Genomic DNA, 27885 nt, shown 5'->3' with positions numbered 1-27885 from the left:
TTAGATCTGTCCATGAGCATCCCCCCACCCCACCCCTGGCACTTTGGTGTCCTGATACTGGTTACATAACAATCCCAGTCTCCAAAGCTTTGACATCACCCACTGAAGAGTCTCACCAGCCTGGACAGCCAAGGGGGCCTACATGTGGCCGGGGATGATGGTGGGGGAATGAGCCTAATGGAACAGCCAGGAACTGGTTAAGGGCAGGAGGAACAGGTCAGAGTAAAGCATGGTAACTGGTGGTGACCCAGAGAGGAAAGCGGAAGTATTTGGGTTTTTTAATTCCCCCTAAGTTCCCACAAGATTTCACTGTTGCCCCACGTTTCCCCTCCACCCCACATAGGGAATTTCCGATTTCACTTCCTCAAAACTCAAGTGCTGGAGGGCCTCGGCTTCCTCTTCACATCCCCCCGCCAGATGCAGCCTCTTTAGGGAGGCCATCTCTTTTCCCCCACATGTTATATGTCGTATGTGTCCTCCACTGCTAGTGTCCATCTCCCAATTCTTGGCCTGAGGGGAGCTCAGGCCTCTTGCTGCTGGTTGGTCTTTCCCCACCGGCCTCCTCCCTTCCCATTTTTCTTTCCCCAATCACCACCCCGCCTTGGATGTTCTACTCCCTCAGCTTCCTCCACTACTTCATTCCTGTCTCTCCCTCTCCCAAAGCAGATAAAAGATGAGGGGATGAGAGGGAGTGTCAGAGAAGCAGGGGCGAGAGGAGGAGGCAAGGAAGGGCGGTGCAGACAGGAGGCGCTGGGGATTCTGAGCGAGTGGGAGGAGGAGGACCGTTCTTGGGGGAACTGCAGGTGGGGCGCGTATTCAGGGTACTGGGGTGTCTAACTGGGGGTCTCGCCGGGTATGGAAGGCGCGCAGACACTGGGACCTCCTCGCTCCGGACTCCCACTTCCAGCCTTCCCAGCCGCAGCACTCCCGCGAGCCGTCCCACAAGGGGCGGGGCGAAACAGGTGCGGTTGCCACGGCACCCGGGCCGGGGCAAGCGGAACAACCGGCGCTCGCGAGATTTGGAATCGGCAAATGGGAGGTGGGGGAGGGGAAGACGTGGCGCAGAGCGCGTGGGCGGGGCTCCTCCTTCACCTCTTCCCAACTCCCCGCGGCCCCGCGTGGCTGCGGTGCACGCGCCCGATCGCGCGGCCCGGCCTTATAAAGGGAGCAGGGCGAGGCGCGCGCTCCACTGCGCAGAGGGTGCTCTGTGGGCCGTGCCGTACGCCTGCGCAGTGCGGGCCGCTTCCCGCCCCCTGCCCCGCCGCTCCTCAGCCGGCAGGCCCGGCCCAGTTTCGGCTCCTCGCCCTCGCCCGGCTCTCAGCCGCCGCTCTGCCCTGCAGCAGCCAGCCCGGCCTCCGGCAGCATGTTCAGCTGGGTCAGCAAGGATGCCCGCCGCAAGAAGGAGCCGGAGCTCTTCCAGACGGTGGCCGAGGGGTTGCGGCAACTATACGCGCAGAAGCTGTTGCCCCTGGAGGAGCACTACCGCTTCCACGAGTTCCACTCGCCCGCGCTGGAGGACGCTGACTTCGACAACAAGCCTATGGTGCTCCTCGTGGGCCAGTACAGCACAGGCAAGACCACCTTCATCCGGCACCTGATCGAGCAGGACTTCCCCGGGATGCGCATCGGGCCCGAGCCCACCACCGACTCCTTTATCGCGGTCATGCATGGCCCCACCGAGGGCGTGGTGCCGGGCAACGCGCTCGTCGTCGACCCGCGGCGCCCTTTCCGCAAGCTCAACGCCTTCGGCAACGCCTTCCTCAACAGGTACCCACCCTTTGACCCGGGGGGCAGAGGGAGTGGCCGGGGTCCCGACCGTCCTGTGACCGCCGCCCCCGCTGTTCTTTGTCTCCGAGGCCCCCGCGAGACCCTTAGCGACCACTCCCTGAGACTGGGTCCTCTGCCGCTTCCCATAGAAAACCCTTACGAGGGGGTCTGCGAGTGCGCGTCGCCGGCTCCACTGGCTCTGTCACCTCCTCCCCCCCACCCCAGAATTTTCCAGGTTATCGGTTTAACTCCCAACCCCCCTGGCAGATCCCAGACTCACTACTACTCACTACCCCTGGACGCACCTAATTCATTCAAACCAACCCCTTCACCCCTCCCTTCACGGGTCTGTTTCTTAAGTGTCACGGAAAACTACGGTGAAACTTTTAGCCATTCGCTTTGCTGGTGTGCTGTGCTGTGCCTCCCCAGGGACCGGTGGGAGAGGATCTGCTGTGGCCTGCTGAGTTTGGGGCGGCCTGCAGAAGCAGCAGACAGGGCGAGGACCAGCACTTCTCCCAGGGGCAGTTCTGAAGGTCCCGTGCTGCTTTAGGGGGTTCAGGGGTAAGGGTCTGTGCTGCCAGGCGGTGGGCCCTGGAGCCCTGGAATGGGATTCCGGCTGCTTAGACCCACTAGTATGTTCCCTAACCTACTTGGGCCTCAGTTTCCCCAGTTAAATGGGTAAAACCCTGATGAGGGTAATTCTCCGAGGTTCTAACCTTCACGATGCTATGAATGAAATGCATTGGCCTCCTCTCTCAGGAGTGCTACAGCCAAGTTCACTTTTCTCTAAAGGAACTCCAAGGTCCTGCTCAATGGGGATTCTAAAATCCCTCCCCCCACCCCCAGGGGACATACCAAAGGACTTCACAATTTTGTCATTTCTGCCAAACCCCATTCAAGGAGTGACTCCACATGCCTTTCAAAGTCTCGTCTGGGGAAGAGCCTAGGAAAGAATCCTTGACTCTTGCCTTCCAGAAGGTCTCCGCCCTGTATGATCACATTCCTTTCCAGACACTGTCCAGCCGCACAGGGTAGACCAGCGTGCCCTCGATCCAGGCCAGTGACCAGGCCTGCCTCTGTGCGCAGAGTTGACCTTTAACGGAGAAGACAGGCAGTCTTCTGTTGTCTTTTTGCCTCTCTCAGGCATTTAAACCTGTCTTCCTGTTTCACGGCTGATGGCGTTTGTGAGTCAGGGCCAGAGTAAAGCCCTTTGGGTGAGACTCCTGAAGAGGCAGGGCTCTCCTAGGCAGGAGCCCGCCTCAGGGGATACTGGGGTTTGAGAATTGTTGTGCCTGTAGGTAGGCGATTGGCTGGCTGTCAGCTGGTGGAGGCCATACGGTCCAGTGGAAAGTCTGGCTGCTGTGCTGGGAATTCCAAGCATTATTAGGTCTGCTTTCCTGGAGAAATTTGGGAAGCTTGAAGGAAGGAGCTGCATCTCCTGCTGTCCTTAGGGGTCCACTTTTGATTGTGAGAGGTGACCTTTTTTGTAAGGAGAAATGGGCATATGACCTGTTTTCTGAATTTAGAGACCTAAAGTTTCAGAGCTGGGAGGGGTCTTAGACATCAGCTAGGCAACCCCTACCTCATTCAGGAAACGGCGACTCTCGGAGCCTCGCTAATTTGTCGAGTTCACGAGCCGGTGAATGCAGTGCCAACTGTCTGCCTTTGTGCAGCCAGCTACCACCTCCTGCTGCTTCTCCCTGAAAAAAAGAGCATTTCGGGGGTGCCGGGTCGAAGAGAGGCACCCTGATGATGCCAGTGCCACAGGGTCCGAGAGCCGCACTTGTATTTCCTTCTGCCCCACTTCATCTCCAGAGGGTCCCAGAACACTGGTAACGAATGGCCCTGCCGGAAGGGGCCTCGTCAGCCAAGGGGTGGGGTGTGGGTTTGCGCTGGAGCTGAGGCCCCCAGCTGTGTCAGCCCGTGTAGTACACCAGCGCCGCCCAGCCCGCCGGGGCACACAAAGGGGGCTTTTCAGTGGCTGACACAGCCTCTCTCGCACTCTTAAAGAGACTCATTGAATCATGGACTGGACTTTCCGGCCTCTTCCCCCCAAGTGGCTGCTCTAAGGCTAAAATCAGAGAGAGCAGGAGGCAGGGCGCAACCACGGTATCCTAAGAGTATCCTGCGTAAACTCATTGCGTAAGTGGTAACTTGTAGCTCAAGATGAAATCTCTGCGTCCTTGTTGGTGAGGAAACAGGATAGGATGCATCTGTACTGCCTGCTCCCTCTCGTATTTTCGGCCTCACTCCCCGGGCTTTGCAGAGCGCCCGATCTGCAGAGATGTTAACTTACAAGGCCCTTCACAAGGCATTTTCATGTATGTTGCTTCTCAGAGCCAAGTCGTCTTGTTTTGGTTTTCTCTCCACTGACTCCTTCCCCAGCAGGAGCCCCAGGTCGTGCAGTTCTTTACAGCACGTGTGCTCTGCTGCTGGCACGGTGAGGATGAGGTCCAAGGTTTCTTCATCCTGCGGGTCAGCTGCTTTTGCTCTGTTGTGCTTGCAGGCAGTACCTCTCACCCTGGCCAGCTGCCCCCGCCTCTGGGCCACGGTCACTTGTGGTGTGGGACCAAAAGGGGAAGCTAATCATGGCAGATTCCTAGACAATGGGTCAGTATTTTCTCTGCTCACAATACCTTTTACAGAGAAGTTTTTAAAGGAGCCTTTTATGTGTCCAGTCAAGAATCTCTGCTATCGGTTGGGACAGCCCTTGTTGTTCTGGGCTGTTCTAAACTCAGTGGGAACTCAGGCACACACAGCTGAGCCGTGGTCCGTGAGTTGCCAGCCTCTCTGTTTTTCCTCCTTCTGCCTTGACGTTGAGAGAATGGTGTCTGTATTTCCCTGCCCCACCATGTACCAGCCTGCGTGGTCCCCTGGCTGTCAGCGGCTGCCCACTGCAGTCCCTTCACCTGAGCAGCTGGGTTGAAGCGAGGGCTGGCCCCAGCAGCAGTAGGACAGGACCATCTCTTGCAGCGTGGAAATTTAGCCAAGCGGTTGAAAATTTTAATATGGAATTCCAAGGTCTCAGTTGTCACTCTTCTCTATTCCTTCTGGAATTGAATGGTGACCCTAGGCTTGTGCAGTTTTCACTAACATGTCAGCAACTTGAAAGTTGAATTCTCGAGCTCTGGGAGAAAAGCTAAGGGAGGGAAGTGTTGATGTGGGTCAGTTGGAGCCTGCTGGTTGGATTCCCAGTTAAGACAATATGTGCAATTTGCTGGTCACCCCTGGAAACTTTTTTTTTTTTGGCCTTGTGGCTTGCGGGATCTTAGTTCCCTGACCAGGGATGGAACCCGTGCCCCCTGCAGTGGAAGTGCAGAATCCTAACCACTGGACTGCAGGGAATTCCCACTCCTGGAAACTTAAGACAATAGAAAACCTCCTTTCCGTTCCTTTCTTCTGGAAAGGAAGCCAGAGGTGGAGACAAAGGAGTACAGAAATCACTGCTGTCCCATCTCGAGCAGTGATACCCGAGTCTTGACATCTCTCTTCTGGGCTCTTGCTCTCGTGCAGGTTCATGTGCGCCCAGCTGCCCAACCCGGTCTTGGACAGCATAAGCATCATCGACACTCCCGGGATCCTGTCTGGAGAGAAACAGCGCATCAGCAGAGGTAAACAGGCTCTGACACAGCCCAGGGCACCTGGTGTAGTCAGACGACTTCCATCTGACGTCTGGGACACGGACCAAATGCTGCCCAAGTCTCTCCCAGCCCAAGTGAGAACCCATTTTACATCAGCCTTGTATCTGCATGGTACGCCGAGCCCAGCGGGGGCCGGAGCTTGCTTTTTCCTTGGTTCCCTTTGCTGAGGTTACAAGAGCCGTCAGGGTGAGACAACAGCCAGTTTTATGTGGTTTTCAAGCTTCCCAGCCCCTGGGGCCTTCTGGAAAGGAAGGCAGGATCTTGGCTGGCCGTGAGGTCCCAGGAGATTGCTCTGTGTCTGGGCTCCAGATACCTCAGCCAGCATTGCTGTTCTGAATGAGCCCCTGGCTCCCCTGGGGCTCACTCACCTTAGCTGGTGTTTAAAAGCTTTGCCTCCCAGAGCTGTATACATTCCTAGTGGGTCCAGCAGGACTGTGAGAGAACAGTTTGACTTGAAAGAGCCACAGCCAAAAGGAGAAGCTAGCAGGAATTTGTTAAACATGTTGGGCCTTGGAAATGTGTTTAAATTTCCTTAAATGTTGGTCATCAGTAGCCTCCCTGGGTGCCGTGCGTGGCGTAAGGTTTTCATGCAGAGTATTAGTGCATCAGGCCCATTCTAGTTGTGTAAACTCCTGTCTTGAGTGTGCCAAGCTTTTCTAAAGATCTGGTTCAGGATGCACCTGAACTGGGTTATATTTCTGCCGCTGCCCCTTTTTGTAGAAGGAAGGGGAGCCTCGCGCCTGAATGCTCTCTGGGAGGAGCATGGGGGCCGGCTAAGAGTGGAGCCTGCAGCTGCAAATGTAAAAATGAAACAAGATCAGACTCAGAGGGGGTTGAGGACAAGTGGCCAGGTTTGTTTATCATTAACTTGCAAATCTCTCCTGTACCCCCTTTCCCTCCGGGCCGCCCAGCATTAGTGAGCTTTGCAGTTGAAGCCAGCAGCCTGAGATTTGGGAGGCAGTGTGTCTCTGCTGAGGCTGTGAGCGGGTGGGGGCCCCATTTTCAGTGCTGAGAAACCCTGCTTCTCTTTTTTTCCCCCGGCTTGTGGGCCCCTGCCAATAGGGGATTGCATCAGAGTATACTGAAACTGCTCTCTGTCTCTCAATCTGGTTTAAACTTTTATGTTCTCCACCCCGATGATAATGACACTTCTAGGGGAGGCAAGGGCCATTTTTTTCTTTCTTACTGCTGTTATTGTTCTAACCTGGTTTTAAGAAAATGCCTGATAAACAAGGCTTTTGCCTTGTCATTTGCCAGAGCAAGGCTAGAAAATCTGAACAAGTTACTCTTTTTTTTTAATAAATTTGTTTATTTTGTTTATTTATTTTTGGATGCATTGGGTCTTCATTGCTGCGCGCAGGCTTTCTCTAGTTGCGGCAGGCGGGGGCTACCCTTCGTTGCGGTGCGCGGGCTTCTCTTTGCGGTGGCTCCTCTTGTTGTGGAGCGTGGGCTCTAGGTGCATGGGCTTCAGTAGTTGTGGCACGTGGGCTCAGTATTTGTGGCGCACGGGCTTAGTTGCTCCACGGCATGTGGGATCTTCCCGGACCAGGGATCGAACCCATGTCCCCTGCATTGGCAGGCGGATTCTTACCCACTGCGCCACAAGGGAAGTCCCTGAATTAGTTACTCTTAAAGAGAAAGACCCACAAAAGGGAATTTATTCTCCATCTACCTCCAGGATTGAGCTATCCTGGAGGGACTTTCTTTGAGGCTCTGTAGAGTTATGTCTTTAATGACCTGGGGGAATACGCTGGGGAGGAGTTCTCCCAACTGGGAGCTATCAGATCAGATAGGTCAGTTGATGTGAACGCATCTTTGGATAAGGGACAATAATAGCTCATAAAAAGAGGCTTATCCTCCCCCAAATGCCACACTCCTTATATCCTTCAGAGCTGGCAGTTAAGGTGTTTGAGGGAGGTCTTCCCTGGTGGTGCAGTGGTTAAGAATCCGCCTGCCAATGCAGGGGACACGGGTTCGAGCCCTGGCCCGGGAAGATCCCACAAGCCACGGAGCATCTAAGCCTGTGCACCATGACTACTGAGCCTGTGCTCTAGAGCCCACGAGCCACAACTACAGAGCCCGTGCACCACAACTACTGAAACCCGTGCGCCTATAGCCCGTGCTCCACACAAGAGAAGACACCGCAATGAGAAGCCCACGCACCGCCACGAAGAGTAGCCCCCGCTCGCTGCAACTGGAGAAAGCCCGTGCGCAGCAACGAAGACCCAACGCAGCCAAAAATAAATTTTAAAAATAAATAAATAAATAAAGGTACTTGAGGGAAAGCCTTAGGGTCCTTATGGCCCCTGTTGAACTCAGAAACAGCAGTTTTCCACGAGTGCTGTGAAGTTCCCCTGCTGGGCTGTCTTTGACACTTCAGCCTGGGGCCTTAGTCTCAGCAGACTGAGGAGTTGGGAGTGTCTAACGCTGTCTTGCTGCAAAGAGTATCCTGGCCCTGCCTGCTGGGGTGTTTCCCTCCCCTGCCTCCCCTTCCCTCTGCTTCCTTACCGCATTAGTAGAAAGGCAGGCAGTGGTGTCCAAACTTGCTCTCTGTGGGACAGGCAGCAGAGCAGTGCCTCAGCGTGCTGTCCAGTCAGGCGCAGGGTGCATCTCACTGGTGGGGACCAGACAGTCCTGGCCCGCAAGTTACCCATGTAGATGGCAGATACTTGGAGGAGGAAGCCAGCAGGAGACTGCCTGTGTTCCCCCGCAACCCTGCTCCCTTACAGTGTGGCCCCTCTGGGTCCCTGGCAGCCAGGGACCTTCCCCCACCCATCATGGGCAGGAAGAAGGAGGTTGGCTTAAAGACAAGTGCATCACTCTCATTGGAGGAGGGCTTTCCTCCTGTGCAATAGAGATCTTTCCTTCCATAACCCTAGAGGTCTTGGTTTAAAGTATTCTACTAACAGTTACCAAGTTGGGATTTACCGTGGGATGTGTTTGGAGTCAGCGTTTTATCAGTGGAGAAGAAAGACCATGGGGCAGTACCTCTTAGACGTGCTGGGTGTGGCCTCTGGGGTGGTGTTCTCCAGGTGGACACAGAAGGGGTAGGTCTCTCCTTCTTGGAGACCCCATTCATCTGTCATTGCAAAGGTCCCATGTCACCTGGCAGAGGAAGTCAGAGTAGGACAATGTGTTCCAGGCTCCCTGGCGGCCACCTCTCTGCTCCCTTTGCTGACGGTGTGGAAGGCAGGTGTTTCCCTCTCAAAAAGATTGGGCCAACAGAAAATGTGTGTCCTGGGCAGGCGGCACGCATTTCTGTGGTCTGTCGACCTCATTCCCTGGAAGCAGAGCATCCTTCTGGAGGCTGCGTAGACGTTAGTGTCACTAATTACATTCACTTCCAGTTCCCACCCTCTCTGCCTAGCCCCTCCTGACTTTTTCCCCTTTCTCCATGGTGCCTAATGTGTGCAGGAAATACTGTGTGGAAAGATAAGGTAAGGCCTGAGCAGGCACAAAGCAGTCGGGATACACCCAAGGCTCTGCAAGAGACCCCTGAGAACTGCTCCAGGGAAGAGCAGGAGCCTCTGTGGGGTCTTGGGCCGCGCCTGCCCGTTGTGCTCATCTCCTGAGTGCCTTTAAAGATAAAGTTCTCTTGTGTCAGCAGAGAAAGGTGACCTGCGGGGACAGTGTTCGTTCTTGGATGCTGCCCGTGTGACTGATAAAGGGCATCCCAGAGGGCAACTGGGGCCCGGCGGAGCCGGTGCCTTGGGCTCCCAGGCTGCTGGCCGCCGGCCCAGTCGTGGCAGGACCTGGGAGGGAGCAGGTCTTCCCATGTGGGTCCTCTGTGGGCAGCAGCCGGAGGCTCTTTGATGGAAGCTTCAGCCCGGGGGCAGGGGCCTGGCCAGAGCCCCCCCGCCATTGTCACTGCGAGGCTGTGAGCTGAGCTGTAACTTTTGGGCCTCATTTTGCCCCATGGGAGTCGAGTCAGCAAGGTCGAGTTGTTTCAGCTTGGACTAGGAGACGGAGCCCGGCCAGCCTCATGCCTGGCTCTCTGCTGGCCTCTGCCATGGGAACCAGCCCCACTCGCTTATCGCAGCAGCTGCATCTGTGAGGAAGCTGCTCCTCTTCAGATGAGGAAACGGAGGCTTAGCAAAGTTAAGTAGCCCAAGAGGACATAGGCTAGCACGAGTTGGTGCTGGGATTTGAACCCAGCAGAGTCCGTGCTCACGCCGCAGTGTGCTGCAGACCGGTGCTCTGGGCTGAGGAGCTCCGAGAGCTTGGCTCGGAAAAGCCCTTAGCCCTGCCAGGCCGGTGCTGTGCCGGGCTCAGCTCTCCCGGAATGCCCAGAGGCCACACTGCTTCTCTCCCTGCCCAAGATCAGACTCCCAGTCCAGAAATGGGCCTGAGGTGCAGGGCTTTGAACAGCAGTGCTGAGACCTGCTTTTTTTCTCCCTATTCTCTGCCTCCAGCTGGAAATTCCCACCCCTGCGCCCCCAGCCATCCATGGACAGACCTTAGGAGCCCTGGCTATGGCTGGCCGTTCCCCTGGGTCGTCCCCGCTGCTGACTATCCCTGGATCCCAGGCTCCATCCGAGCTCATGAGCCATCTGGCTTAACAGTCGGGTAGGGGCTCCCTGGCCCAAACCTGGAGCCCTCTGACCCACAGGTGTCCCTTCCTGCTGACCACCTCCTGAGATGCCCCAGCCCTAAAAGCCCTCCCTGCCAGCGTTTCACGAGGGTTTTCTGCACCCCAGAGAGTGGCTCCATGAGGCTGCCTCGAAAGCCTTGTGCAAGGCCGAGCACGAGGCTGAGCCCTGCGTCCCTCCTGGGTTCCCAGCACCCTCAGCACAGATGACGACAGAGGCTCGAGTCCCAGATCAGTACTTAGGAGCTGGGGGCCCTAGGGAGTTGCTGCACCCCTGGGAGCTGCATCAATAGAACAGGAGTAGCAGTACCATCCTCTTGGTTCTTGTCAACGATTGCACGAATTTACGTGTGTTAATCTCCTACCCTAGTGCCCGCTGCCCAGTTCAGTGTCCAACAAATGTCAGCTGAATAAAAGTACACTGAAAAACCCAGCGATTCTCAGACTTCGATGAGGAAGACCTTTCTCTGAATAACAGCTCGTGGAGGCTGGAAGAGGGGGAAGCGTTGACTCAGCAGGGCTTTCCCTTCAGACTCCAGGACCTCCTCTGGTGGGGGCCCAGCCTCCGCACAGCTACCCTCCTCAGGGCCTTCCTCTCGGCGCCTCCCCACCAGCCCCCCCACTGCCCCTGTCCAGCTTTTGGCCACTCTGCCCGCGGGGGGTTGGACCAGCCCCTGCTGGCGCCCCACCTGTTCCCTGGCAGCTGCCTGAGCGCCTGCAAACGCTCGGTTTATATTTGGGGTACGAGGCATTCTTCACGCGTTAGAAGCCGTCGTTGCCTACACACCCATCGGAATCTGAGCTTCTTGGGCCCAAATACAAATCCTGTGAGTAAAGGACCGCAAACGTTTACAAAGCGCTTACAGTGGGCCAGGCGCTCACTCACTCACACAGCGGAAACCTGCTGTCTTCACGTTGCAGTTGAAGAAACAGAGGCTCGGAGAGTAGAAGGTTCAGGCCTGATTCCAGAGTCCTTCTGCCCTTCCCCCTGGTCTCCCCTGCCGCTGCCCCCCACCACCCTGTCCTTTGTTGCTGATTTCTAGGCCAGATTTATTGAGATCTGTGTTATATACGGTAAAATTCACCCAATGCACCAGTCGTGTAACCACCATGACAACCAAGATACAAAGTTTCCATCACCCCAGGAAGTCCCCTTCACCCCTTTGTAGTCCCTCATCAGGCAACCACTGATCTTTGCCCCTAAAGTTGTGCCTTTCCAGAATGTCAGAAATGGAATCAGACAGTGTGAAGCGTTTTGTGTCTGTCTTGCACTTAGCATGTGCTCTTGAGGTTCATCTTTTCTTTGAGAGTGTGCAGTTCTTTCCTTTTTGTAGCTGTTGTACCCTGTGATATGGACGTACCATAACTTGTCATCCATTCTCCTATTGAGGGGCATCTGGGTTTCCAGTTTGGGGCAGTTTTGAATAAAGCTGCTATAAACATTCGTGTAGAGTACAAATTTAATTTGTTTCTTTTTCTTCTTTTTTTTTTTTTTTGGCCGCGCCTCGTGGCATGTGGGACCTTAGTTCCCTGACCAAGGCTTGAACCCTCTCCCCCGCACTGAAAGTGCGGAGTCTTAACCACTGGACCGCCAGGAAAGTCCCAATTTCTCAGTTTCTCTCGGGTAAATGCCTAGACGTGGGAGGCCCCTTTCTCCCAACCTCTGTGCCGCTGGAAGGGTCCTTCCCTTAAGAACTTCAGCTTAAGGAAGCTCAGAACAAGTCCTCACGGTGTAGATTCTTAGCTCTTTAATCTCTCTTGTGCTCCTGCACCCCTTCCTCCCGGCCCCGGCACGGGTTAAGCGTGGTGATGGGAGCCGTGGCAAGAAGCACGGAGGCCCACGCAGGTTGAATGGCAGGAAACAAAAGTCGATTGGAGACAAACCCTCTATTGTTTGCACTCTAGAAACTTCTGGAATGTCTGAAGCAGCGTTTCCCCCAGCTACCGCAACTACCTGTGTTTGGAGGGTGCTGGGCTAGGGCGAGGACACATCACAACTGCTCCCCCTTCACCTCGGTGTCGGAGGGTGGGAAGGCAGACCCGGTGAGGAGGGCAGCCAGCACTGCAGAGGCAGGACCCCTGGAGCACCCGGGCCCTGCAGGAGGCTTGGTGGGAACAGAGCCAAGGTGAGAGGCAGGCTTGGGCCTCCCGTCTACACAGCCCATGTAAAATATGCATAACGTAAGATTTACCATTTTAACATTTTTTTTGGTGGTACACAGGCCTCTCACTACTGTGGCCTCTCCCGTTGTGGAGCACAGGCTCCAGACGCGCAGGCTCAGCAGCCATGGCTCACGGGCCCAGCTGCTCCGCGGCACGCGGGATCCCCCCAGACTGGGGCACAAACCCGCGTCCCCTGCATCGGCAGGCAGACTCTCAACCACTGCGCCACCAGGGAAGCCCCATTTTAACCATCTTTAAGTGCACGGTTCAGTGGCATTAGGTACATTCTTACTGTTGTACAAACATCACCACCATCACCTCCAGAACTTTTTTTCTCTTCTCAAGCTGAAACTCTGTCCCCATTAAGCTACAACTCCTCTCCCCCTCCGCAGCCCCTGGCCCCCACCGTTCTACTTTCTGTCTCTGGATTCCACGTCATACCAGTGGAATCATACCAGTGGAATCACTGGCTTATTTCATCATTTCATAATGTCTTCAAGGTCCCAGAACTCTCCGAGCCAGAGCTTATCTCTTATCAGTGCTGGCTTTTACTCCCATCGCAGGGTCAGCCCTTTCTTTGCAGTTAGCCCCCTCCGGCTGTGTTGTCTGTGTCCTTTGTGGGTGTCCGCACCTCACAACTGCCCCTCCTGAGGTGGATGCAGCTGCAGCGTTGTGTTCACACCTGGTGCGTGGCCGTGGTGTCCTCGTCACCGGGCGCCCGTGCCCTCCTGCTTCTGCCGAGGAGTTGCCGTGCATTAGGTGATGTCTGGTGCCTGGTCCCGCCGCCGAGGCCAACCTCTAGGTTGGCCCAGAGCCTGAAGGCCCAGTGCTTGGGGCAGTGCTGGGGGCGGGATGCTCCTCTCTGGATGTGTCCCTGGTCCCTGCACTCGTCACCTGCCGCCGAGCCCCAGGCTGCTGGTGGCCGCTGGGCTGCCTGGCCAGTGTGGGGACTCTGTCGATGCTCTCTCGGCGCTGCAGGTGTGGGTCAGTCCAGCCCTTGCTGCCTGTGGAGACACGCGGGCTGAGTGAGGGGTCGGCGGGCTGAGGGGTGTCACGTGGGCCTGGGGAGGCTGCGGCCATGTGGTAGGACGTGGTCCTCCACCTGTGATGACATCGCACGAGCCTCAGCCTTGTGACCCTCTGCATGACCTGTGGGCATGCTTGGCCAGCCACCGGCTCTCTCTCACCAAAAGTGTGAGCACTTTCCATATAAACAGGAAATTTCATTCACCTACAAAAAAATGGGCTTAGCTCTGTTGGCTCCAACTTGAGGTGTTGGTGAGTAACTGGGTTTGCAGGCAGAGCCGTGCGGGGCGCTCGCTCTGGCTGGGGGCTCGTGGACCCGGTACCTTATTCATAGGCTCCTCCTCTCTCTCCTCCTCCCCCTCCCCCTCCTCTCCCCCCATCATATGCACCCCCCTCCCGCCGCCACTGGGGGATGGGAGGAGTGAGGCCACACTGGGTGGAGTCAGGGGGTGACCTCGGCTCCCTGCATGCAGTCCTCACTCCCTGGCCAAAGCTAACTTGGCCTCGAGCCCAGCCCATCAGGGCGCCCCTGTTCCCAGTCCCTCGGTTTCAGCATTGCCGCCTCCCCTGCTGTGTGAATCTGCGGTTTGAACTTGCGGTGGTCTGAGGACAAACAGTCTGACGAGGGGAGAAGTTGAGCCTCATTGTTGCTGAGAGCAGCGGTTCATTCCTGAGTCATCATTTTTTCAGCGCTGACCTGCTGTTCCCAGAGCTGCTGTTCCCAGAGCCGGCCATAAAAGGCGGTGGCAGCGAGGCCGGGCTGGCCCTGCTCCCTGCCCGTGTCCCTCGGCCTGCTCCTTGTGTCCAGGGATGTAGGGACCTTGTACTTTGGAACCAGCAGCCTGGTGGTGGCTGGTGGCGGGCATCGGAGTAACCTGGCTCTTGCTCCTTGCCTTCCCACGTCCTCTGAGTGTGGGGAATCTGGTAGCCCGGCCGTTTCCCTTGTCTGCATGGGCCTCTGGAAGACTGATGGCTCCCCTGCCCAGGCTCAAGTTCAGGTTCACAGGGGCTTTGCTGCCACCAACTCCACTGCTACGCTGTTAAGAAGCTAGGGACTTCCCTGGTGGTGCAGTGGTTAAGAATCCGCCTGTCAATGCAGGGGACATGGGTTCGAGCCCTGGGAAGATCCCACGTGCTGCGGAGCAACTAGGCCCATGTGCCACAACTACTGAAGCCCACGCGCTTAGAGCCCGTGCTCTGCAACAAGACAAGGCACAGCAAGGAAGAGTAGCCCCCGCTCGCCACAACTAGAGAAAGCCCGCGCACAGCAACGAAGACCCAATGCAGCCAAAAATAAATAAATATTTTTTAAAAAGCAGGCTGTTTCCCCCTGTGCTGCGGCAGGAACAGGTTGCCCTGGAGAGGCCGCAAGCTAGGTCCACAGAAGCCATGCATTCGGGGTTTTCCTTGAGGTTCGGTGTCTTGCCATGAGGACAACACTGGCCTCTAGCCTCAGAGCCAGGCTGATCATTTGTCACCTTAGTTTCTGATCAGTGATGCAGCCCCAGCCCCTCAGCCCTCGTTCCAGGGGGCCCTGCCTCTTCTCCCCATCCTGGGCCTGCCCGACCCACGGGTGTCGCTCTGGTGCTGGGGCCTGTGCTGGGAACATGTCACCTCATTTAATCCTCCCTGTGATCTTGGGAGGAGGAATTATTATTTGACTTTTACAGAAGAAAAAGTGTTAACTCCGAAGTTAAGAATTTGGGGTCACAGAGTCAGTGGCTGGAGCTGGGAGTTAAATCCAGGGCTTCCTTACTAAGAGCCTGTGTTGTTTCTGAGCGCTTGGGTGCAGGGAGAGGCCTGCAAGCCTGCGGCTTCAGGTTCGCAGACAGCTCTGGAGCCCACTTGAACCTGGGGACGGGGTGGCTGGAATGTTTGCCTAACCAGGCACAGCTTCACCCCAGGCACGCCCCACAGGGCTCTCTTAAAGTACTCCCCACCCCCAGGGGCCGTGGCCTCGTGGGCTGTCTGTGGACTCCCATTCAGCCCCGGAGGCTTGGCGGGATGGCTCAGCCCACGCCTTACAAGAGGGGCGGTGAGGGCTGCCCTCCCCGTGGCTCCTTGAGTCACTCTGGGCCTTTTGTTGACACTTGGTCCTTTTCTTTGGTCTGCCCTCTACCTGCTGCTTTTCTGTTTCCTGCCACCTAGAGAAGGCATGTGTAAATCCCAGCCTGGTGGCGGTGGGGGGTTGGTTTTGGCCTGTTTCTGGGCAGCGTCCCAGGCTCTTCTCTATAGGAGTGGCTCTCTGGCTCCTTCTCAGGGGCATGACTGTGCTCTGGGAAGGACGCAGTGGTTCCTAAGAGGGCCAGCCTGCATTGGAGGTGTCCTGTGGCCTGCCGGTGAGGAAAAAGGAGACTTCCCCGGAGTCACCCAGAGAGATGGCGGCTTGGGGGCTGGGACCCAAGCTTCCCAAAGACTCTTGGGCCATTGTTTCCACATGGTCTACCATTCCTTAGTAGTCTCAAAAGATGAGAAACAGAATTTTCTCTTCCTCTGGGGACAGTGCAAGAAGTGGAAACACTTTGAGGTGGCATAATTGTAAAATAGGCCACAAATTAAACCACTACTGCAGAGACCCACAAATCCATGGGCTTTTAAATCAGGTATCTGATAGTTTGTGTGAAATACAATGGTCCAAGGCCATCCTGAACCCAGGGTGGTTATTCCAGCGCCTGCCCTCACACCTGCATTCCAGTCCTTGGGAAGGGAGAAGAGGACAAAGGGCTGGTGCACCTTTTCTTTGCTTCTTCATTTCTGCTGCAGAGAGGCTGGGAAATGCAGTTTTAAGCTGGGGGGCCGTGAATCGAGCTAAAACTAGACAGTTCTGTCAGCAGTCCTGCTGCAGACGGCCGGTTCACCAACGGCCTTAATTGTTGGCAGGAAACAGCACAGAATAGAGTTGGGAACTGGAGCTTAGTCCAGTCGCTTCATTTTAGAGAAGCGTTTAAGACCTAGAAAGGGGAGGTGGTTTGCAGTACTTAATAGGCCTGTAGAGCAGGGGTCAGCAAACGTTTTCTCTAAGGGTCAGAGTGTTAAATTTTCAGCTTTGGGGGCCTCATGGTCTCTGCCACAACTGAGCTCTGCTCTTGTAGCTCAGAAGCAGCCAGAGAGTACAGATGAGCCGGCTGTGTTCCAGTAAAGCTTTATTTATGAAAACAGGTAGCGAGCCAGGTCTGGCCCCCGAGCTGTAACTTGTAGGGAATGAATGAGAGTCCTGCGGAACAGGGAGCCCAGCACAGAGCACCGGACAAGCGGCAGCTGTAGGTCGTCTTACTGCTGTTAATTGTCGCTGCTGTGCAGGGGCACCCAGCCAACAGCCCCCAAACCTGTTCTTCCCGCCCGGTGTTGAGCTGTGCTGCTGGGGTCTCCTCCTCACTCTTGCCATAGTTCGACCCACTTTAGAGCGTGGACTTTGTGACTTCCCTTGCATTATTTATTCGTTAAGTGCCTCTTCGTGCCAGGTGCTGCGTGGGTGAGGGTGTCACCGCGGTGGGTACGGAAGTAGGGGAGGCCTGATGAACCTGCCCTCAGGGCACTGGGCTGCCCACATAAGTACATTCTGGAAATTGAAATGACCCCAGGCTGAGAAGTACCAGGCCAAGTCAGGCACGAGAGCCATCGGACCGCCTGGCCCCTGGCGCCCCCAACTCGCCCTTCTCTTCCCGCAGGTTACGACTTTGCGGCCGTTCTCGAGTGGTTCGCTGAGCGGGTGGACCGCATCATCCTGCTCTTTGATGCCCACAAGCTGGACATCTCCGATGAGTTCTCGGAAGTCATCAAGGCACTCAAGAACCATGAGGACAAGATCCGCGTGGTGCTGAACAAGGCCGACCAGATCGAGACCCAGCAGCTGATGCGGGTCTACGGGGCCCTCATGTGGTCCCTGGGGAAGATCATCAACACCCCCGAGGTGGTCCGGGTGTACATCGGCTCCTTCTGGTCCCACCCGCTCCTCATCCCCGACAACCGCAAGCTCTTCGAGGCCGAGGAGCAGGACCTCTTCAAAGACATCCAGTCTCTGCCCCGCAACGCCGCCCTCAGGAAGCTCAATGACCTGATCAAGCGGGCGCGGCTGGCCAAGGTAAACCCAGGCTGGGAACGCAGCCCCAGGGGGCTCTGGGATGGCCACTCGGGGCCCCGGGATTGGAAGCCCAAGACCCAGCCCTGCAGACCCATGGCTGCACTGTGCCACGCCTTGTCTGAACCCGTCCTCTTGTGCCCCCGTGGGAGCAGCCTTTTCCTGAGATTCTTTTTAGCACATATAAGCGTCAGATAAGAAGGTACCACTGTGCCGGGGGCAGCCTGAGGGGTGGAGAGTGGGTGGGGCTGCTGCTCGAGGGCTCATCAGTTTCCCCCCAGGTCTGCTGAGCACTAGAGTGCACGCAGCATGTGCTGGGTGCTGGGGACGCAGTGGGGACTGACAGGTCCCCACCCTCCTAGCACTTGTCAGCCGTACAGGGGAAAGCACATAGAGAAAAAGAAAGTACGATTTATTGGTATTGTCTTGGGGTCGGCCTGGGATGAGCTGTCCTGGGAGGGCGGGCTAGCCTGGAGGGTCTCGGGCGGGAGATGATGCTTAGGCCGAGACAGGAGGTAGTTAGTGGAGAGATGGGGCGCAAACCTGCGGGCCCAGGGAGAGCGCTGATGGCCTCTGGCCCAGAGGCCTTGCAAACCATCCCTACTCTTCCATGGAAGCACAGGGCCTGCTGGCACCTGTGGACAGCATCTGAGTTGCTCAGGAGTTTGGAGTCTCAGTGCCTGGCCGAGCACTTCAGCGGGACCCCGGGGTGGCTGGGGCTGGGGAAGGAAGGGTAATGCCACCAGTGGGCCCTTCAAACACTGAGGAGCAGAGCACGTCCCCTTAGGACACGATTTTGAATAGTACCGCATGGTGAGGCTCCCTTCTGTGTAGCCCAGAGGCTCTGGCACTCTGCCATGGGCCAAACACAGTGGCCCAGGGCACCCTACACTGTCTTGAGGGCTGGAGTCAGGTAGCTTTGGGTGCTCCCTGGCCTGAATAACGAGAAGCGACCCTGCATCCTTTACCCCCGGCTGTGTCTCCTCCGTGGTTACCCAAAGTGCTCCAGGACCAGCAGATTGGAACTCACTAGAAGCATAGGTTCTGAGGCCCCACCTCTGCCCTACTGAACCATAATCTGCATTTGGACGCAGTCCCCTGGTGACCTGTATGCAAAGTAAAGATGCCCGCACCCTGCTCTGGAGGGTACAGGGCTGCACGTTTCTGTAGATATCTCACTTCTGGAAGCTTCCTGATGAGTGGAACTGGTTCTGAGAAAGAAGCCCATGAGAAAATCCACATACCTGGCTCCTGGCCTCGAAGGGCCAAGCGATGTCCTGAGCTGAAGGGGAAGAGGCGGTGAGCGGAGGAGAGACTGGCCTCCTGTTTTCCAGTCCAGCCTCTGCTCAGCCTCAGGGCAGCACAGCTCCCCTCCTTCCCCTCCAGCCCCTCTCCCGGCAGGGCTTCCAGTGCTCTCATCGCTCAGCCTCCCTCCAGGACGGAACAAAGGGCAGATTTCAGGCCCTGCCTGCTCATTTACAGAGATGGTGTGTAATCGCGTGGCCCTTGGGCACATTGAGTCACCCTGCCTGGAAAGCCCCAGCCTCTCCAATCTTGTCCTGCACCTGCTGTTTTGAGACTGTTTCCTTTTCCTGGACTGAGTCGCTCTCTCTGCTGGCCTGTGATGGGCAGAGCTGTGACTGTGACTCTGTGACCAACCTGCTTCCCTGGGGCAGTTCTCAGCCAGGTCGCAGCCCCCGGCAGACAAGGTCAGGCCAGTGGAGAGGTTTTTTTGGGGGTGGAACTGGCAGTCTGGGAGAAGGGGGTGTGAGGCTGGCTGGCTGCAGCCCTCCTCGGCAGGATGTTGCTTGGCAAGGCAGAGGGGTTTGAGGGCTGTGCCTTTGCAAGGTTGCCAGAGTTACTGGCCCGCTGTGGGGGAGGGAAGGATGCGCCACCCTTCATTGGCAGATGTCGACCCAAGGTACTGCGTGAAGCCTGAAACATCTGGGGAAAGCCTTGTGGGATTTTCCTAACCCTTAGTCATCCCCGAAGCAGATGTCCACCCAAGGTACTGCGTGAAGCCTGAAACATCTGGGGAAAGCCTTGTGGGATTTTCCTAACCCTTAGTCATCCCCGAGGCTGTCAGGATGATAAAGTGGGGCATAACTCAGGCTGTGTTGGAGTTCATGGCACCAGCATCCACAGACTTGTGTAAGCAGGATGGCACGGCTCTGCTCGGCTTGGTAGGAATGCGCTCGGTGTCTCTGATGTGCAGAGGAGTCACCGGGGAGGGGTGTGCGTGCCGAGAAATGGCAAGAACACAGGCTTCGGGCTGCGGCTGTGCTTAGCTGTCCCGGGCGACAGTCCAGCTTTGCAGGGGCAGCACAGGTGCAGGCCACGCTCCCAACAAGGTGTCCAGGAAGCACCTGACACCCACCCCTTCTCTGTCTTCACAGGTCCACGCCTACATCATCAGCTCCCTCAAGAAGGAGATGCCCAATGTCTTCGGTAAAGAGAGCAAAAAGAAAGAGCTGGTGAACAACCTGGGTGAGATCTACCAGAAGGTTGAGCGGGAGCATCAGATCTCCCCCGGCGACTTCCCCAGCCTCCGCAAGATGCAGGTACGGCTGCCCTTTGGATGGGAGTGGGTACGGCTGGGGCACTGGGGCGGTGGTTCTGGAGGGAACCCCGGCTCCATGGGGCAGGGCCTCCCAACGTGGAAGCGGCCCGATTAATCACCAGCGCCCCACCCCGATCGGAGAAGTTGACCCAGTCCGTGACACCTCACAGGGGAATGTGGTGACTCACCCGGAGGGGGAGGGGGAGGGCGGGGCTGTGCCAGGCACCCCAGCCTCCTCCCAGTTAATCCTCACCACAGTCCTGCACGGAGGGGACTATTTTTACCTCCGACTTAGAGAAGGGGGAGCCAAGATGTTAAGTGGTTGGGGCCGTGACGCGGAGCCAGATCTTTCTGCTCAGGAACCCTTGCCGCACCCTCCGTGCCAGAGCCCGGGAGGGGCCGACCCAACCCTGTCCTTCCTCCGCTCCCACCACAGGAGCTCCTGCAGACCCAGGACTTCAGCAAGTTCCAGGCCCTGAAGCCCAAGCTGCTGGACACGGTGGACGACATGCTGGCCAATGACATAGCCCGGCTGATGGTCATTGTGCGCCAGGAGGAGTCCCTGATGCCTGCCCAGGTCGTGAAGGGTGGTGCTTTCGACGGCACCATGAACGGGCCCTTCGGGCACGGCTACGGCGAGGGGGCTGGCGAGGGCATCGACGACGTCGAGTGGGTGGTGGGCAAGGACAAGCCCACCTACGACGAGATCTTCTACACACTGTCGCCCGTCAATGGCAAGATCACAGGCGCCAACGCCAAGAAGGAGATGGTGAAGTCCAAGCTGCCCAACACGGTGCTGGGGAAGATCTGGAAGCTGGCCGACGTGGATCGGGATGGGCTGCTGGACGACGAGGAGTTCGCCCTGGCCAACCACCTCATCAAAGTCAAGCTAGAGGGCCACGAGCTGCCCGCCGACCTGCCTCCACACCTGATCCCGCCCTCCAAGCGGAGGCACGAGTGAGCGACCCCTACTCCCAGCGGCCGGCCAGGCAGAGGCTGCAGGGGAGGGGCGTGGTCAGCAGTTCCCAAGACCATAAAGACGGCGATGTTTCCTCAGCTCGCAAAGGAAAACCACCACCTTTATCTTAAGGCTGCTCCTGGGGAGGCAGGGGTGATACTCGTAGGTCATCGGTGGAATTTTGTGCATAAGAACCATGGATATTTTTAATATATAACGTTAGAGGCAGCGTTGTTTCTTGCCTCCTCCTCCAGCCAGCAGCCCCACACACGCACAGCCTCTGTACCTCCTGCCAGGGAAGTCGCCTGGCTCGCCCTTCCTGCAGCTGCGGTCCGCGTGTAGACAGGGACGCGGGTCCCGGCTGTTTCAGGTTGAGTCGCTCGGCCAGTGGCTTCCTTCTCCACCCGGCCCTGCCCCCGCCTCTGCTCTCAGATTCAGTTGGTTCTTCTTGTGCCTTCCTCCTTCCGTTCGCAGCGGCCCCCCGTCCACAGGCCCTGCCTTCGCTCTCGTGTCCCCTGGCTCTACAGTCACACGAGCCAGGCCCAGCTGCCTGTTTGCGGGGAGTCCGGGGGACGGGTGGATGTGAGAGAACATCTTCCAGAGAAATACATAAGCCAGTTTTTGTTCTCTAAAGTGACACCTTTCATACTTGACTGAATTTTCCAGTAAGTTCCCAACCACTTGTTCAGAAGCTGTGATTTTTGTCTCCTTCCCCATGCTCCAGCCAGGGGACAGCTCCACTCAGGAGCCATTAGATGGGTGCGTGCAGAGCACACCCTGCCAGAGACCCCAGAGGCGGTGTTTCCTGCTTCACCCTCTCACTTTCCTAGGACATTCTGGTACACCTCTCTGTCCCACCCTTGGTGGGCGGTGGGTCCTCACGAACCTGGTGTGGCTTGGTGCTCCAGCCCGGGCCTGGTGCCCAGATAGAGGGACCAGGGACAGCCCAGCCCCTTCCCTCTCCCACCTGACTTCCTCCCATTGAGCAAAGGAGGGCGGTGCTCCACGTGGATGTCCTCAGTATAGTGGCCCCCAGGCTGAGCAGCTCGAAACCCGAGCCAGCCAGCGGCCACTCTGCTTTGCCTCCACTGGGCTGTTGGGGGCCTGGACATACCTGTCGGCCAGTGGTCAGCCGCCAGGGTCTGGAGCCATCATCACAGAGCCACTGTGGCGGGGAGGGGGGTGGGGAGCAGGCTTCCCAGCAGGCACGTCTTCGGGGGTCTCAGGGACTCCTCCACTCTGACCTCTGACCCCGGCCCACCCTCCTAGTGCTGCTCGCTAGGCCTCTGCTGGGCCCGAGTCTCCAGGAACTGGCCATGTTAACCTGCAGCCTCGGCCCACCATCCCACACCGTGTCCTCGATTGGAATTCACTGTTTACGGTGCAGTGGCTTAACCACACTTGCCTGTGAGAAGGAAAAGCAAACTGAAGACCGGACTTTTTTTTCTTGCATTAAAAAAAGTTTAACTGTGCTGAAGCTGGCCTCTGGTGCTGAGATGTCTCTTCCCGGCGCCTGCTCCCCGCAGTGCCTGCAGGGGCACTGGCAGAGCACTCCGGGGGCCGAGATTCCAGTGGAGACAGATTGGGAAGCCTGGCGGGTGAGGCCTGCAAATGGGGCTGACGACCCCCTTTCCTTATGCTAGATGGGGGCTGAGCAGGAATAGTTTGAGGGAAGGATGGGGTGAAGAAGTTGGGAGAGCCTCTGATGACTAAGGACTAGGCTGTGCCCCCCAGGGGTTGGGGGAGCAGGCGCCCCCCACCCTGTGATCTTCACAGCCTCTCCTTCAACCTGGGCTCCGCCCTAGCTGTGGACGGACAGGTGGGCGCCCATGGGGCTCAGGGCACTGGGAGGGGTCAGGCAGATAGGGTATATCGTGGGCTCCGTGCCGGCCCCAGGGTCGTTTAGAGAAGCCAGTACTTTGAAGGCGGACCAAGCAGGTGACACCAGCAACAAAACTACAAAGAGTGGGGCCAGACGATGTGGCAGATGGACTGTTCGTACCCACAGAGGGGAGGGTGACAAATTGGGAGCCGATGCCGTGGAAGGGTGCAGATTTGAGGTGCAGTCGGGGGGAGACTGCTCCAGGCACACTTGTGGCAAAAGGCAGGGCGTGAACAGCTGCCTGCGGGTTTTGAGGGCCAGGCGGAGTGCTCTAGCCCAGGTGGCGGGCGTCCAGTCTGACGGCCGCAGAGGCTCCCCACCCTCCCGGCACCACTCACGTGGTTCACCCTGATCCTCGTGACCCAGGAGGTCAGCGTTCTCTCCATGTCACAGCCAAGAACTCAGGTGAGCTTGAAGAGCGAGTGTCACGGGAGGAGATTCAAACCTGGGTCAGCTCAACCCCAGATGGGGCGCTCCGCTGTGCTTCTGATGGGAAATACCCTTTCAAAGGAGAAACAAAGCTGATGGCTCACTTCATCCCCCAAAGTCTGCAGCCGTAGACTCAGGTTTGAGAAACGCACCTTGAAGCTTAAATGCCGTCACTCCAGCCCGGGCCCCTGAAAGCTTGGGGCAGCCCCTCAATTTCCAGGGTCACCCGAGACAGGGAGATGCTTGTTGAAGCTGTTAGAACACAAAGAGAACACAGGACTGTGCTTCTGGTCCCCCCACCCCTGCATGTCCCAGCATGAGGTGGCAGGGGGCGGTGAACCCCCTAAGGCTGCCCCAGAAAGTGACTGCTGGTCTGAGGCTGGAAGAGGGGCCGAGGGCAGGCATCTGCCCCCCGTGCAGCCCCGGAGCTTGGGGCCTGGTTGGGGTTTTACAGGCTGTGGGGGAGTCCTCTCCCGGCCATAAGGGGGCTCAGGAGGGCCAGTGGGGTGCACTAAGGTGTGACCACTCTCCCGGGGACCAGCCCACACCCCTTGCCTCCTCCCCAGCTCCCTAGCTGGCCGGGGCCCTGGGTGAAAGGCCCCCTCTTCAGAGGCTGGTCTGGGGTCAGGACAGGGCTCCACCTGGCTGCCAGCGCTCCTGGCATCAGAGACCTTTGGGGCAGTCTGCCCACCCCGCTGGCCCTTGGGCGCCACAAAGTCTGCGAGCCCCAGGGACCTCAGGGCCCAGGGCCCAGGGGACACGGGGGCCCACCCACTGCCTCCGGGCGCCGCACGGCAGCTCTGTTTTACACCTGGAGGTTCCGGGTGAGAGCAATAAACATTTCTTCTGCTCTTTGATAAACCAAGGGTTAATCGTGACTCCCACCCAGTGCCCTCTTATTATCTCACGTGGGCTGGTCAGAGGACTTGCTCAAGGCCACCAGGCTGTGGCAAGGTTAGGAAGCCCACCCATCAGTCCTGCCCCTCAGCATTCAAAGCAGCACCTCATGGCAGACAGGCAGGAGTTCGAATCCCAGCTCTGCCACTTGCTGGGGCTCAGCCGTCCTCTCCTCTCCCCTCAGATGTCCGATGCAGACAGTGACCCCTGCTTCCCAGAGGCAGGGCCCATGGATGCCAGACTTGAGCGGCCACCTTTCCTGAGCACCTCGGGGAGGCCGATCAGGGTGCGGGTGAGGGTCGGTGCAGGGAGTCCAGCTCCCCACGCAACTCCCAGAACAGAGCAGGCAGGACCCACCCTTCCCTAAAGCAACTCGCAGACTTGGCGGCGCCCAAGGGCCAGAGGGGTGGGGGCCGAGGGGGCTTGGGCCTGGCTTCCTGTGCTCCCAGAGGGATTGATAATTATAAAGCCACATGGGGCTGCAGCCGCTGTGGCCCTGGAGCCTGGGAGCCCCTGTGGCGTGTTAGAGCAGCACAGAGGAGGTTTTTGGAAGAAAAGCCAGGATGATGAAATCACCATATGTCCACCCATCTGGAGTGTGGACCTTTCAAAGGACACAACCTTGGTGTGCTGGGGTGGGCAGGGAGTGGGCGTGGGTGGCTGCCAAGGACTAGCGTGGGGAGTGGGGACCCTCAACCCCACCATCTGCATCAGCCCCTCCCCGCAAGCCACCCCAGCAGACACACTTTTTTTTGCTTCTCTTCGCGGCTTGCGGGATCTTCGTTCCCTGACCAGGGATTAAACCCGTGCCCTCGGCAGTGAAAGTGCGGAGTCCTAACCACTGGACCGCCAGGGAATACACACGTTTCAGCCAAACCTGGAGGCCTGAGCAGCAGTGCAACCCTACATGAGCTCCCGACCCTCCAACCACGTGTTCCTCCTAGAGAGACAAGCTCCAGCCACTATGCAGGCCGCTCCCTGTACCACTTGCCGCCCACTCCTGAGCTGGGGCAGTTCTCTATTGCGTACACAGACAGAGACCCAGAGAGGCAGAAGTCACTCAACAGTAGGCAGGGCTGTAGGATCCCACAGCCGCTTCTCCTTGTTCTCTGGCTCCTGGGCCAGGAGTGGGGCGCTGCACTTCCGTCGTGGCCAAGGGCAGGGGCAGCCTGCCATTCTAGTCAGCCCTGCGGGACTATATGCTGAGAGCAGGTTCGGGGGGCAGGGCTGGGAGGGGCTCACCCTCAGCCATCTGCGCTGAACCTTGACCTTGGGGAAAGGGGAGCCACAGACCAGGGTCTGGAGGCCTAAGATGTGGGTACAGATGTGACAGACCCTGGAGCCTGCCTTGTGTCTGGGCCCCTCCCAGACCCAGAGGCCTATGCTATGGGGGTCAGAAAACCTGGCTTCCCTGCTTTCCCCTGGGCTCTCACCTGCCTCCTCTTTGGGGTCCCCCCCTCATCTGAACCGTCCTTCCCTTCTGCCAGGCCTGGGTCATTAAACTGGCAGTTCCCTTTTCTCACCGTCTAAGACTTTCCTCGGAAGCCTACATAAATCGAGTCCACCGCAGTCTGGCCTTCCCCTGTCCCGTCCCCAGAGTCTGGATGCCACACGCTGCCCTTCTGCTGCCAGGCACTGGCCTAGGCCTGGAACCTGGGTAAGGAGCTTGAGGCTGGCACTACCCACCACCCACCTCCCACCTCCCACCTCCCCATCCTGAAGGTATTAATCTGTTAATAAGGGAGGGAAATAACTTCCTCCTTCTGGCAGGGCCCTTGTGAAGATAACAGATCTGCATTCACTTTGAAATGCTAAGAAGCACATAGGAATGCAAGTCTGCTGCCCTCAGGGCTGGGTGAGAGCTAATGCCAGCACCTCAATGCCAAAGGGGCTCAGAGGGGAGAGAGGTTATGGAGGAGGTGGCCCTCCAGGAAGCAGTGACCAGTGACCAGAGGAGTGTGAATAAGGACGCGGTGGGAAGAAGGGGATGGTGGAGGTCTCTTGCTCAGACTCACTCATCCCTGGAGCACCCACCCACCCACTGGTCCAGGGCCCCACACACAGGATCAGAGAACAGATCTGCTTAGCAAAGCAGGCCCAAGTGCCGGAGCTGTTTCTGACAGCAGGGGAGGACTGGCTGCTTGTCGAGGCTGGAACAGAATGAGTCTTGAGGGGCATTCTGGCCTTACAACTGCAAAGCAATGGGTAGGGAGTCTGACCCGACCCCCTTTTATAGACAAGGAAACTGAGGCTTGGAACAAGGATGTGACAAAAAACGAATACAGGACCAAATAGAATCATGTACCAGATGGGCGTGGAGTGCCGAGGGCCAGTCGCAGCTCCGCCCCATGAAGACCCCAGCAGGACACAGTTCTTGCTGTCTGGGGCTCCGTTTTCCCTCTGCTGTACTATGTGGGGGCAGAGTCTGAAAGGCCAGGGGATGATGGACTTGTTTGACAACTTGGCATTCAGAGCGGCTAAAGGTCACACAGGGAGTGAGCTGGGACCCAGAGGCCTCACCAGGTGGCCCTTGACTGCTGATCCTGGGGGGCATGGTAGGGTGGAGGCGGGGGATCAGGGTGTCCAAGAGGGGCGGAGGAGGAATGGCCCATCTTCCACCCTGGACCCTCTCCCTACCTTTTGCTCCCCAGGAAATGGAACTAGTTGGTCCTGTCCTGAGCACCTGGCCCTCCTCTGGTCTCTGGCGCCCTCCTGTGGCTTCAGAGGGTGGGAACCCTTCCTGTGGGCCCTTTCCCTGCCCCGCCCCCTTAAGGAGGGCCTAGAACGCTTCAGGTGAGAGCAGGGAGGGCTCAACACACCATCCAGACCCTTGTCCCTCACCCCCTGCCAGGAGACACAGAGGCAATGACAGCATCCTCAGATCTGGGTTTCAATCCTGACTCCCCTCCCCCACCTGACTGACTTGGGTGAGACAGCCCATTGCACAGACCTTGGGCGCTGCCACAGCGCAAGTCTCTGAGGAGATCAAATGGGAGACCCTGGGGGAAGCCCCCCGTGTGCTGCTAGGGACGCTCAGTTCAGCTCCTCAGAACTTCATAGAGCGCCTCCCCCCTCAACACTGGCAAATTAACCCTGTACGGACTCAAGAAGGTCCCCATCTGAGGGGGGAGGCGAATCTCCAAAGAGATTTTTTAATGGAAGAATTTGTTGTCTGAAGCCACTAAAATGCCCCACCCTTTGGTCCCTCCTCTTGGACAGCCCCACAGCCCCATGGCGTCTGGTCCAGCCCAGCGGAAGACAGCTGGACAGAAGTCAGAAATATCACTGGACAGAGTCAGTCCCTCCCCTTTCCCACCTCCTCCAACCCAGCCTCGACCTCTCCTTGGCCCTCACGTTCCAGGCGGGCCTCCCAGGCTTAAAAAGCCTGTGGTGACATTACCAGCCCCGCCCCACTCCAGGGTCTAGCTGCGAGGCTTCCTCACCCTCAGCCCTCAATTCACCTTCGTCCTTCCCAAGCCTCAGTGTGTCCATCTGCCAAATGGGTGTAACCATCCCTGCCTCACCTACCGGTCTCCCAGGTCGGCTGTAACGATGCAAACAACATTAAATCAGAAACTAGCCAGTTTTTTGGAGGGGGTGCCGAGAGGCCGGCATCCCAGGGAGGGAGCGGACTACAACTCCCATCCGGCTCCGGGGCCGCGGGAGTCCCCAGCCCCTCTCCCCGCGCTGAGGGAGAGGCTGCCCCTGTTCCAGGGGGCGAGGGAAGCTGCAGTGTCCTGGGCATCCCCCACCTAGGATAGGGGCCGGCGAGGGCCATGGTGGGCCTGGGCCTGGGGCTGCGAGAAGATAAGTGCGGCCGTCCGGGCCGCGATGGGACACCCCTTCCTCCTCTCCTCCCACTCCCCCACCCCGCCCCCTCTCCCCATCCCCACCCC

General features: G+C 57.7%; 1 protein-coding gene and 1 long non-coding RNA gene across 2 annotated transcripts; one reads left to right on the top strand and one right to left on the bottom strand.

Annotated features, from left to right (window-relative positions):
• The first annotated feature begins 1051 nt into the window (after positions 1 to 1051).
• Positions 1052 to 22258, top strand: EHD1 (EH domain containing 1). Its single transcript, XM_027090804.1, has 5 exons — positions 1052 to 1767; positions 5281 to 5378; positions 16854 to 17266; positions 19660 to 19824; positions 20260 to 22258. The coding sequence occupies exons 1-5, from the start codon at positions 1364 to 1366 to the stop codon at positions 20782 to 20784; spliced, it is 1605 nt and encodes a 534-aa protein (XP_026946605.1). The 5' UTR covers positions 1052 to 1363; the 3' UTR covers positions 20785 to 22258.
• On the bottom strand, positions 20968 to 27852 carry LOC113611589 (uncharacterized). Its single transcript, XR_003429509.1, has 2 exons — positions 23002 to 27852; positions 20968 to 22186 (listed from the first exon to the last, which is right to left on the bottom strand). It is a non-coding gene; the product is annotated as an uncharacterized LOC113611589 (long non-coding RNA).
• Positions 27853 to 27885: the final 33 nt, after the last annotated feature.

This window comes from Aethalodelphis obliquidens, unplaced genomic scaffold, assembly GCF_003676395.1.
Source record: "Aethalodelphis obliquidens isolate GAN/ISIS:26980383/991018 unplaced genomic scaffold, ASM367639v1 scaffold69, whole genome shotgun sequence".
NCBI classification, from domain to species: Eukaryota; Metazoa; Chordata; class Mammalia; order Artiodactyla; family Delphinidae; genus Aethalodelphis; species Aethalodelphis obliquidens.
The sequence above is the reverse complement of the archived record's forward strand: the minus strand, read 5'-3'. Positions and strand labels throughout refer to the sequence as shown.